Genomic DNA, 12,305 nt, shown 5'->3' with positions numbered 1-12,305 from the left:
TGACAGGTGGGGTGACAAGGTGAGAGGGGGTGAGAGGGAGGTGGCAGGGTGAGAGGGGGTGACAGATGGGTTTTCTGGGTGACAGGTGGGGTGGCAGGTGAGAGAAGGGTTAACGGGTGGGGTGGCAGGGTGAGAGGGGGTGACAGGTGGGTTAGCAGGGTGAGAGAAGGGTGACAGGGTGAGGGGGTTGACAGGTGGGGTGGTTGCAGGGTGAGGGGTGTGACAGGGTGAGGGGGGGTGACAGGTGGGGTGGTAGGGTGAGGGGGGTGACAGGGTGAGGTGACAGAGTAAGGGGGTGACAGTGGGGGGGGTCACAGGCTGGGTGACAGAGTAAGAGGGGGTGACATGGTGAAAGGAGGTGACAGGGGGGTGGCATGGTGAGAGGGGGGTGACAGGTGGGGTGATAGATGGGGTGGCAGGGTGAGAGAGGTGTGACAGGTGGGTGGCAGGGGGAGAGAGGTGACAGTGTGATAGGTGGGGTGGCAGATGGTGTGACTGGGTTAGGGGGTGACAGGTGGGGTGGTAGGGTGAGAGAGGGGTGACAGGTGGGTGGCAGGGGGAGGGAGGTGACAGTGTGATAGGTGGGGTGGCAGGTGGTGTGACTGGGTGGGGAGAGTGACAGGTGGGGTGGCAGATAGGGCGACAGGGTGAGGGGGGTGGCAGATGGGGTGACAGGTGGGGTGGCAGGGTGACATATGGGGTGACTGGGTGAGGGGGATGGCAGGGTGGCAGATGGGGTGACTGGGTGAGGGGGTGACAGGGTGAGGGGGTGGCAGATGGGGTGACAGGTGGGGTGGCAGGGTGACAGGTACCTTTTTCCCTGGTGGTCCAGTGGTGGCAGACTCCCTGGTGGTCCAGTGGTGGCAGACTCCCTGGTGGTCCAGTGGTGGCAGACTCCCTGGTGGTCCAGTGGTGGCAGACTCCCTGGTGGTCCAGTGGGCTCTCCGATCTGCAGCTCTGCCGGATGCAGAGCTGCAGACCACATGGTGAAGGTCTCGCGATCTTCAGTCAGAGCGTTGCCGTGGTAACCCGCGGCAACGCTCTGATTGGCTAGAAATCGCGAGACACTTCAGTGTGCAGCTCACACCCAGCGGAGCTGCAGACTAAAGGTTGGCTCTCCCGGGCAGACTGACAGGAGGGGCCTCGCACCCGGAGGCACACAGGGGAAGCCGCCGGGCCCCCTCCTGTGTCGGGTCCTCAAGGACGCCTAATTAGAGAGCCGCCTCTGTTAACAGGGAGTACTATTTTTTATTTCTGTTTTATTTATATATCTCATGTGAGAATACGATGCTATGTAAACCAATAGAGTGGAAACACCAGTATACCCAAGTGTGAGAACTACCCCATTACATGCACATCAATGAGTAAATTGTAAATGTAAATTGTGAGTAGATTATGAGTGTACATCCACATAATACTTTTTTAATTTGGTATATTGAACATACTACACTATATTGGTTCTGTTTATGCTCTATATCAGTGCTCCCCAACCTTTTTATCGCCGCGGACCGGTAAACGTTTGATAATTTTTCCGTGGCCCGCTTGTTTTGATTTAATAAGACAAAAAAAAAAAACAGTCACATATATTAAAAAAAACACACAGACACATACATAGTCAGAAAATCACAAACACAGTCACATAAAGACATAGACTCAAAATTGTTGGTTCAGGGTCCCACACATACGCAGACTGAATGTATATAGCATGTTCATGTGAGAGTTAATAAAAATGGGGGCAGTGTTTGTGGGGCAGTGTGTGTAGTGTGTGTATGGGGGCAGTGTTTGTGGGGCAGTGTGTGTAGTGTGTGTATGGGGGCAGTGATTGTGGGGCAATGTGTGTAGTGTGTGCATGGGGGCAGTGTGTGTATAGGGGGTAAGGAGGATAGGGTGGCTTTTTCTTTTTTTTAATTTTATTAAAATTAATATATTCATGTCCTTCTTACCTTTACTGGGAGGAGGGGGGACATTTCTTAGTCCCTGGTGGTCCGGTGGGGAATCCCTGGTGGTCCCAGCGGTGGTGTGATGAACTCTAGCCCAGTTACAGGGCTAGAGTTCACTCTCGCGAGATTTGGAGCGTTGCCGTGGTTACCGCGGCAACGCTCTAAATCTCGCGAGAGCAGGACCCGGAGGAGCTGCAGGTAAGAGCTCCCGGGTCCTCTCTCACTCCCTCCCCTGCCGGCTGTCAGCACAGTGCCTGCGGACCGGGGAGGAAGATCTCTGATCTCCCCTCCGGTCCGCAGGCACATTGCAGGGCTGGCACTTGGGCAATGCCAGCCCTGCATTAGCCGGCAGGGGAGAATCTCGGGGGGGGGATCCGGGCGGCCCGGTACCGTTTGATCCACGGACCGGTACCGGTCCGCGGCCCGGGGGTTGGGGAACACTGCTCTATATCATCCGAAGTTACCCCATAGGAACAAGACACAAAGTATATCCACAGGTGGGGATTGTACAGTCCAGGCGCATACATTTGGAGATAATTATCAGCTTCAGAAAACTACAAGTGCATTACTTTTTATTTAATTCTCCTGAACTTCAACTGACTACAGTATATTTGAGGTGCTCACTCAACTTGCATTAAAGGGACACTATAGTCACCAGAACAATTACAGCATATTGAATTTGTTCTGGTGTGTAGAATTATCTTCAGGCTTTTTGCTGTAAACACTGTCTTTTCAGAGAAAATGCAGTGTTTACATTACAGCCTAGTGATAACTTCCCTGGCCACTCCTCAGATGGCTGTTAGAGATCCTTCCTGGGTCATGGCTGCCTAAAATGCATCCAAACATTCAGTATCTCCTCCCTCTGCATGCAGACACTTAACTTTCCACATAGAGATTCATTGATTCAATACATCTATATGAGGAGATGCTGATTGGCCAGGGCTGTGTTTGAATCATGCTGGCTCTGCCCCTGATCTGCCTCTTTGTCAGTCTCAGCCAATCCTATGGGGAAGCATTGTGTTTGGATCCGGCTACCACTTCTGATGAGGTCAGCAGACTGCTTGATTTTTTTTTTTTTAGGCAAACAGCATGCAGAGTAACAACTTCAGGTTTGAATACAGTAAGATTTTGCTATATGTATGGAGGCATGAGGGGCCCAGCGGGGCTAGATGGTGGTGTTAACACTATAGGGTCAGGAATACATGTTTGTGTTCCTGACCCTATAGTGATCCTTTAATGTGCCAGCAAAAAACAATTCTAGCCAAAGCCCCACACGGTCAACATTGAATGAAAAAAAATATTAAATCAAAAAAATGCTCCTAATTGCTTTAGGTTATCAGGTTACATTTACTCTTAGTAATCAAGTCTTTCTTTTATTATTATTTTGCTTTTAATCATTATAAAAGCATGTGCAATGCTAGAATACTGGAACTGTACTGAATACATATATTTTTTTTTAAGTGCCTTTTCCCCCCTTCACGATATTTGAGACTTCCTTACCAAATTCACTGGCGCACATGTGCTCATACATGGTGTCGGCCTTAATCTCGCTGTCACATTGTGGGCACATCTCTGTCTCTGTATGAAGAAAATCAACATATTAGATATTATATTGTGAGTGCAAGAGGCTTAAAAAGTCCTGCATTGTAATCCAACAGCAAAAGGTTTATGAATGTCAGGTGTTGTAAAATAATCTACTAGTCCCAATTTCTTTACATTTTTATGGGGGCACAATAGTCCAGGCACCCTCTTACCTGCTGAAATTAAGCGATTTGGTTGCAGTTTAACATGGAAGTTGGGGCTCTGGTGCCCAGTGACAATACTAAAATATAATGACCAAGCTCTAATTCACAAATAAAGCCTAAACTGTTCATGCTCAATTATAGATGTGAAGGCTAAACTGGCCAACACGTCAATCTGGACAGAAATACTGGCTAACACAAATTTTGATGCATAAATTACAATATTGGGAGTTATGTAATAAGGATGTGAGGATGTGTCAATCACACAAATTGAGTCACCACATATACATGCGTCTTGGGTCAGGCAGTGTTTGAAATTCAACACTTTTTTTTGTGCAGGGAGTGAAGCAGGGAAGACCTTTGAGACGGCCAGTTTTCAAACACTGTCTGACCCAAAGTGCATGTATATGACTGAAGGATCTTGTCATTAACTAAATGTAGAAATTTGTTTAATTCATTAATAATTTTACATATACTTAATAAAAAAAAACATTAATCTCCATTTAAAACTTGATGAAAGAATTATATTAGCTTTGATAGTTCTAATGTGACCATTGCCCTTTAAGCAGTTGCTAGGCTCGTTGTTTCCATGCAGTAAGGATATATCCCATTGTGTTTCTCTTCAGTAAGTTGAACCCTTACTCAGTATGTGTGTCCAGTTAGAAGAAAAACTTCATAAGACTTAAAGGGATGCTCCAACTATCATAACCACTACACCCCTGCACCATTTGTTGGTTATGGGGCAAACCTATTAACAGCAATTTGCCCTCTTACCTGGTCCTACAAGGCAGGTTTAGGACATCTGGCTCCTGCAGAATACAAATTTCGATCCTGATGCGTATTCATTGACTGGGAGCCTCAGCTGACCAGTCTCAGCCAATAAATGGTTGGCATTAAAATTTGCACCAGACGGACATTAGCCGTAATTCTTGTTACACCTCTGGCAGCCAAGAATCAAATTGATGAAGTGGTCATGATGCTTGGAGTAACCCTTTATTTTATTTTTTTTATAGGGCTTAGTCTAGTACAAACATACTTTATTAAAGCCAAACGCTACAAAATAATAGGATCTTCTCAAGATTTTGATAGTGCCAAGATCATAGTGTAATAAGAGCTTTATATCTGGTAGACTGAGAGCACAGCCCTAAGTTGGCACACTCATAAATACAAGTGGGATGTAGAAATCATCCTTTATAGCAGGCTAACCGGCTCTATTTCTACCTATTAAAAGTTTCCACTGAATACTCTACTGACATGCATATGTTGAATATGCAGACCACCTGTCGCACCATTTCAACAACACTCTCACATACATACACAATGTACAAACCCATAGGGCCGAGCTAAAATCTTCACTCGCCTGGGAAATTATCTAACCCTTACCAAAACTGTGATTCAATAGAAAATAAGGTGTGTTTTTGAAAATGCCATTACTGGACATATACATATGCATTTTAACACTTATCACCAGTTCCATTCATAGGAGAACGTGAATGAAAAAACATACTAGGTGATGACTATAGAATGAACCCAGTTTGCAAATGTATATCACACAAATACTTGTACACCCAGGGGAAGTATTAGTTTTGCGTTTTACTGTATTTGATTGAGGAGTGAGCTTAAAGGACCACTCTAGTGCCAGGAAAACATACTCGTTTTCCTGGCACTAGAGTGCCCTGAGGGTGCCCCCACCCTCAGGGACCCCCTCCCGCCCGGCTCTGGAAAGGGGAAAGTGTTTAAAACTTACCTTTTTCCAGCGGTGGGCGGAGAGCTCTCCTCCTCCGATCCTCCTCCCCGTCGGCTGAATGCGCACGCGCGGCAAGAGCTGCGCGCGCATTCAGCCGGTCACATAGGAAAGCATTCATAATGCTTTCCTATGGACGCTTGCGTGCTCTCACTGTGATTTTCACAGTGAGAATCACGCAAGCGCCTCTAGCGGCTGTCAATGAGACAGCCACTAGAGGAAATAGGGGAAGGCTTAACCCATTCACAAACATAGCAGTTTCTCTGAAACTGCTATGTTTATGAAAAAATGGGTTAACCCTAGAAGGACCTGGCACCCAGACCACTTCATTAAGCTGAAGTGGTCTGGGTGCCTAGAGTGGTCCTTTAAAGTTACAAGAAGAAAAGAGTCAGTAACAGGGTAGCTCCTTACAGCATAACCAATTCAAGGACCATACATTATTATGGTACTTTAAATCCATACTTAAACCTGGCATGTCTCGATATTAAAAGGATTTTCTTAATTATGCTTCATGGTAGTAAATAAAAATATAGCTTAACAGCTTTATACGTGTGACAAAAAAAAAAGGCACACAAGTGACATTTTATTCTGATAAGGTGTTTTCCCTACTGTGCACAAAGTCACAAAGTAAAAAACAAAAACAAAACCCACAGGTTTAATTAGAAAGACCAAATGGCCCAATATTGAGGCAAATAAAAGGCAAAGTGGGTGGGCTGTGAATTACTAGTGATAAGACACATTGATGTCAATATGTGAAACACAGCTGTCTTATGTGTTGGGAATAAAATGAGGTGGGGGGGAAATGGAGCAGGAATGTAGACTTTGACACGTCACAATCTGACAGAGCTGGACTGGGTGGGAGTGTGATACTTAACAAATGCATATCAAAGGGCTAGCAATGAATCGTTTAACATGAAACACAAGTATTGCAAGTGCTACGAATAAAACTGAAAATACTTCATTAGTTGAATGAAACATTTATTTTCACTATGTATCAACAGTAAATGTTCTGTACAGCAGAACGGAGCTACAAAGGGCAATAGATACACTGACCAGTTATAACAGGGTGTGTAAGCATACAGAGGGGGGAGGGTTGTAAATGATCACAGGTAGGTGCACTGGAGTCAGTTTTACATGTAAGTCACTGTTGCCTGACTGACATAGGTCTCCAAACGTAAGCTTTTCCTTTCCGGTTTCCTAAAAATTTGTAAATGGAAAAAAAAAAATCTCTACATCACTTATATTTTTTTTTTCTTACTGAATTTGTAGGTGCCATTATTTGAAGATAATAGTGCAGTATATATTTTTGCCTAGATTAGGTGTTTACAAAAAAAAAAAAAAAAAATTAGATCTGTAAGATTTGAAGTTGCCTTAAGCGTTAAAGGATCACTATAGTGTCAGGAAAACAAAGCGGTTTTCCTGACACTATAGTGCCCTGAGGGTGCCCCCACTATAGTGCCCTGAAGGTGCAGCTTACCTTATTCCAACGCTGGGCTCCCCCGCTGACGTCAACTCCCCTGTCTGACGTCAGCGGAGCCGAATGCGCGTGTGCAGCAAGTGCTGCTCGCGGATTCAAAGTGTCCGTAGGAAAGCATTTCTCAATGCTTTCCTATGGATGCTCTGCGCGATGGAGGCATAATATGCCTCCAGCGTCGCAGATGCAACTCTAGTGGCTGTCGGGAAGACAGCCACTAGAGGCTGGCTTAACCCCAAATGTAAACTGCTATGTTTACATCTGAAGGGTTAAAACCTGAGGAACCTGGCACCCAGACCACTTCATTGAGCTGAAGTGGTCTGGGGGACTATAGTGTCCCTTTAAGTGGGTGATCTGGATCTTGTTTATTGTATAAATTAGCCCCAGCAGCACCCCATTTATGCATGTTTAGGTGAGTGCAGTGTATTTTTTAATTAATATATAGTATTTATTTTATATAATGTATAGTGTATATTTTATTTTTTTAGAAGAACACTTGGCCAATAAATTTAAATGGCACACAAAGCTTGACACTTTCAGTGTTCATATTTTACAGAACTTTGACTGAGGAAGTGGGGGTGTCAGGCAGTACAATTCAATTTGTGGTTTCGATGTTGAGGTCTCCTGGAGCACGTCCGCAGAATGCAATTAAACGCTGTTTATATGGCTGGAATCATATTGTACCCAGAAATAAAGCAAATCCCAGTATGACTCATGTCTCGTATATCTTTTGGATATGGAATGGTAGTCATCCTGGATAAGTTATTACTGGTACACAGGAATACATTGTAAGAAATTATGGACAGGTATATGTTTACATGGACCCAATATGCTTTGCTGTAAACCTTTACAATTCATTGTATTCTTCTCTTGTACCTCTGTTTCTAAATGCAAAGACAAATTTGCATAAATTGAAAAAAAAACCAAATGCACAGAAAATAATGGAAAATTTACAAGCCTCATAACATTGTAGTACTATCGCTTCACTTCTAAACCCAGTGGCCAGTGACCAGGAAATTGCATAGAAAGAGTTTAAAAAGCTTAGTGTAAAACAGTAACAATAAGGTCATCAATTTCCATTCCTGGTTTCTTAGTATATATTGTTAGACGCACTTTGTTTATATAGATTACCAATATACTGGCTTGACCATCCATTTAGTATGCCAGCATTTGGGGTAGGTGCTGATAACTCTTTCAGACAAGCAATGCTTTAAGTCAGTTGGTCATGCTATACACCTGCCATTTGTGTTTAGACAGACCTAACTTTCTCATCCTTAAATTCACATACATTAATCAGATCTGTCAACACAGTGTAACATACACCTACTACAAATAAAGCAGCTGATTAAAGGACCACTATAGGCACCCAGACCACTTCAGCTTAATGAAGTGGTCTGGGTGCCAGGTCCAGCTAGGGTTAACCCATTTTTTTTATAAACAAAGCAGTTTCAGAGAAACTGCTATGTTTATAAATGGGTTAATCCAGCCCTCAAATCCTCTAGTGGCTGTCTCACTGACAGCCGCTAGAGGCGCTTGCGTGATTCTCACTGTGAAAATCACAGTGAGAGCACGCAAGCGTCCATAGGAAAGCATTGTAAATGCTTTCCTATGAGACCGGCTGAATGCGCGCGTGCGCATTCAGCCAAATGGGAGGAGAGGAGGAGGATCGGAGGAGGAGAGCTCCCCGCCCGGCGCTGGAGAAAGATACGTTTTAACCCCTTTCCTCTCCCTAGAGCCCGGCTAGAGGGGGTTCCTGAGGCACCCTCAGGGCACTATAGTGCCAGGAAAACGAGTGTTTTCCTGGCACTGTAGTGGTCCTTTAAATATAAGAGCTCCCAGAAAACCAACAGGTACATATGTTCAGAAGCTGTGCCTTACTATGTCTTTCAGCTTCTTGGAGAGTTGTGTTGGCGTGTGAAAGTGTTTTAGGTTGCCACAGCATGCATTAACCCCTGCCGTAATGAAAGTTATAGATCTATCGGATCTAACCGTGTATTCAGAAATCAGAGGTGTATGGCACAGACCCCTATGAACCCTGCAAACATTGTAAAAATAAACAAATGGAATTGTAGCTGAAAATACAACTTTTTCTTCTTTTAAATAATTCAGATTCACTGACATCACTATCATCCACGGATTGAAACACAAGTCATATGAAGAATATATTAGCTCTGTATATATTAGATGGCCAACGGGTCTAAATTTAGAGAATAAAGATATAAAAATAAATACTTTAAAAAGAAATCTAGGGGGCGGGGCCTGACCGCGGAGCAGACTGGTCGCACTGAACAGGAGCTCCGGGAGAAAACCCGGCTAATAAGCGACTTTTACTCTCTATCTCACACCGAGCCCTCTAATCTAGCACAGCAGAGCAGCGGTGGCACCCGGGGACTTACCTGGCCGGACCACCGGACTCAAAGAGGCACTCTGTAGCTGACGCTGAGCTGCGGCCTACCTGTGGAGTACTGGCGTGGGAGAGGCGGCCGACCTCCCCGCCGGACCAGCGGGAATTGACTGCAACGCTTAAGACCCCGATCACCCCCCCCTTGCCGGTGAGGGATATCCCGGCACAAGCGACCGACCAAGAGACAAGCACATTAGCAGACCCCACATGGGGATGAATAAGCTGTCGACCAAACGAGATCCACTGGGCCCAGCCAAAATGGCGGCTGAGACGCAGCCCAGGCCCAAGCACACACTAATTAAACCGCCCAAGCACGCAATGGAGTACATACATCGTTTAAGTACCTGCCTGTGGGCAAGATTCAAGACCCAAAGACAGCTATACAGGATGGCTATGAGAGAGGTGACAGCATGGCTCCGACCGGCCACTCGGCGCAGTCTGCAGGGAAACCCACTCCGTGACTCCAGAGCAGCCTTCAGAATGCAGCGGGGCCGAAACCTAAAGCAATCCTATACTCGACCACGGGTGAGTCGCCTAAATCCTCCAAAGGGGCTCATCCAAGGGTTACCCCCACATCAATCCTCCCGCATGCATACAGCCCCATCTGCGAGACACCACGCTGGAGGGCCCGGTCGGAACAGCTCCCTTCCAGCCCCATGGGATCGGCACAGAGACACAAGGCCCAAGATGACAGAAATTAGAAGACTGCAGAGGGTCAAGCGCTCACCTCTTCCAGGCAAGACAACGCAGCGGAGGGGACCGTCGACGCCAAGTTCAGGACCGCCTCAGGTACCCAGAGCAGCAGGGGTGACCCTATCTAAGCGACATGGCATGACCAATCGACCCCACACAGACCCGCACGATAGCTACACTGCAAGGCACCATCGCGGGCAACAGCAGCACCAACGAGGCATCGGGTGAACCGGGACGCTAGCTCTCCTGACCGTGAGACCTCACACAATGCCCAAAGCCATAGCAGGAACTCACGACCTTGGGGGCATATCCTCATACCTGCCGACTTGATGAGAGCGGGACTTTTTTGGCCTGGGGGACCCCAGGGGACATTTTTATTATTAATTTTGTTTAGTAAGATTGTTCTCTCCCTTGGCACTATCTTAGCACACATAATGATTATCACGCACTAGCACAGTTATTGACTATAGCATTTTCTTTTTGTCCAAATCATTGCCAGTGATCCCATAATCTGCTATGTATTGCCAACTTAGCCCACAGCTAGTTTAGCATGTCTTATCAATCATACGTTTAACTCCATACACGCTTAGTTACTCTAGCATATTATGTTCTATAAACGACTTGTATTAGCCTGAACCACACTACAGCTAACTCAGTATGTCTCAATATGTCCAAATCAGCCTGTAGTTAGATCTGTTTGTATGATTTCTCAAAAATGCGTCTGACTCTAGCAATCCAATATTCAGTTACCCCAATCACTAACACATATACGCTAGTAAAGAGTACCGTTATCCTGTTAATTTTCTTTAACTATTACTTAACACTCTATGTATACTCTCATGCACAAGTCATGCTCCTCGCATATGTTTCTTCTGTACCTGTTTCTCCATGACATGTGCAATATGCTACCATATTTAAAATCAAACGTGATCCTGATCTACTGTTTTCAAATATTATAAAAATGTGCCTGTATCTCAAATGCCATAACATGTCATACCAGTGTTTACCTACTCTACCGGTTGTCGCTGTTGTGGCACACGCCGGCTGTTTGTTCATTCCGTGCACAACCAAAATAAAGAATAAAAAAAAAAAAAGAAAGAAATCTAAAAAAAATCAACTATTATCCATCCAGCAGTAGAACTACTGAAAACACAAAGCAAAATCCAAGGTGAACAGCATATAGGACCTATAAATAACTAACTATCTCTATATGGGTAAATGCCATAAGACGTATTTTGTAACTATTTTAAAATGGATTTGTAGTGATTAACACATTAATACAAAATATTCTACCTTCTGTATTATTATTCCATTGTAGAAGTCAGCACTTTAAAAGAACACGAAAGTCACCAAAATAACTTGAGCTTAAAAGGAGCACTATTGTGCCAGGAAAAACAAACTAGTTTTCCTGGCACTATAGGGTTATTAGGTTCCCCCCCTCCCTCAGGGCCCCCCTACCGCTGGGCTGAAGGGATTAAAACCCTTTCAGCCACTTACCATAATCCAGAGCCGGGCTCCCTCGGCGCTGGTGACCTCTCCTCCCCCCACTGACGTCAGCTCCGAATGCGCATGCACGGCCAGAGCCACTCGCGCATTCAAACTGCCCATAGGAAAGCATTACTCAATGCTTTACTATGGAGGTCAGCGAGTCCTTAATGCGATCACATTGAGGATTGCGGAAGCGGCCTCTAGTGGCTGTCAGAGAGAAAGCCACTAGAGTTTGGATTAACTTACAGCTGCAGGGTTAATGAAGCAGTGTGGTCCTTTAATGAAGCAGTGTTTGTGTATAGATCATGTCAATGAAGTTTCTCTGGTCAATTCTATGCCATTTAGGAGTAAAATCACTTTTGTTTCTGTTTATGCAGCCTAGCCACACCTCTTCTTGTGACTGACACAGCCAGCATGAAAACAATATTACTTTCAATCAGATGTAACTTACTTCTAAAAGTTCTTATCTCCTGCTCTGTAAATGTAACTTTAATCACATACAGGAAGCTCCTGCAGAGGCTAGCAAGCTGTTAACAGAGCAGAAGATAAGTCTAAAAATCTAAATTAAAGAGAAAGTCAATAAAGAAAGTATAAACATTAGATGACTCTTTACAGAGATTTGAGCAGTGAGACTGCAAAGGCATGGACTATAGACCAAAACTGCTTCATTAAGCTAGAGTTGCCTTGGTGCCTATAGTGTCCCTTTAACAGTGCCTGTGAGTACCTGTAAGATAATAAAATACTACCGACATCACACACACCACTTCTTCAATCGTACGTTCTCAGCAGTTAGTGAGCATGGAGAGGAAAGAAAATTGTG

At 44.9% G+C, this 12,305-nt stretch overlaps 1 protein-coding gene across 1 annotated transcript in view; it reads right to left on the bottom strand.

Moving 5' to 3' along the window:
* SFRP1 (secreted frizzled related protein 1) overlaps positions 1-12,305 on the bottom strand; it is a 33,871-nt gene that overhangs the window by 10,030 nt on the left and 11,536 nt on the right. The window contains exon 2 of the mRNA XM_063448521.1: positions 3,441-3,518. Within this exon, the coding sequence (XP_063304591.1) occupies positions 3,441-3,518 (78 nt within the window). The remainder of the gene's footprint in view (positions 1-3,440; positions 3,519-12,305) is intronic.

This window comes from Pelobates fuscus, chromosome 3, assembly GCF_036172605.1.
Source record: "Pelobates fuscus isolate aPelFus1 chromosome 3, aPelFus1.pri, whole genome shotgun sequence".
Lineage (NCBI taxonomy): Eukaryota > Metazoa > Chordata > Amphibia > Anura > Pelobatidae > Pelobates > Pelobates fuscus.
The sequence above is the reverse complement of the archived record's forward strand: the minus strand, read 5'-3'. Positions and strand labels throughout refer to the sequence as shown.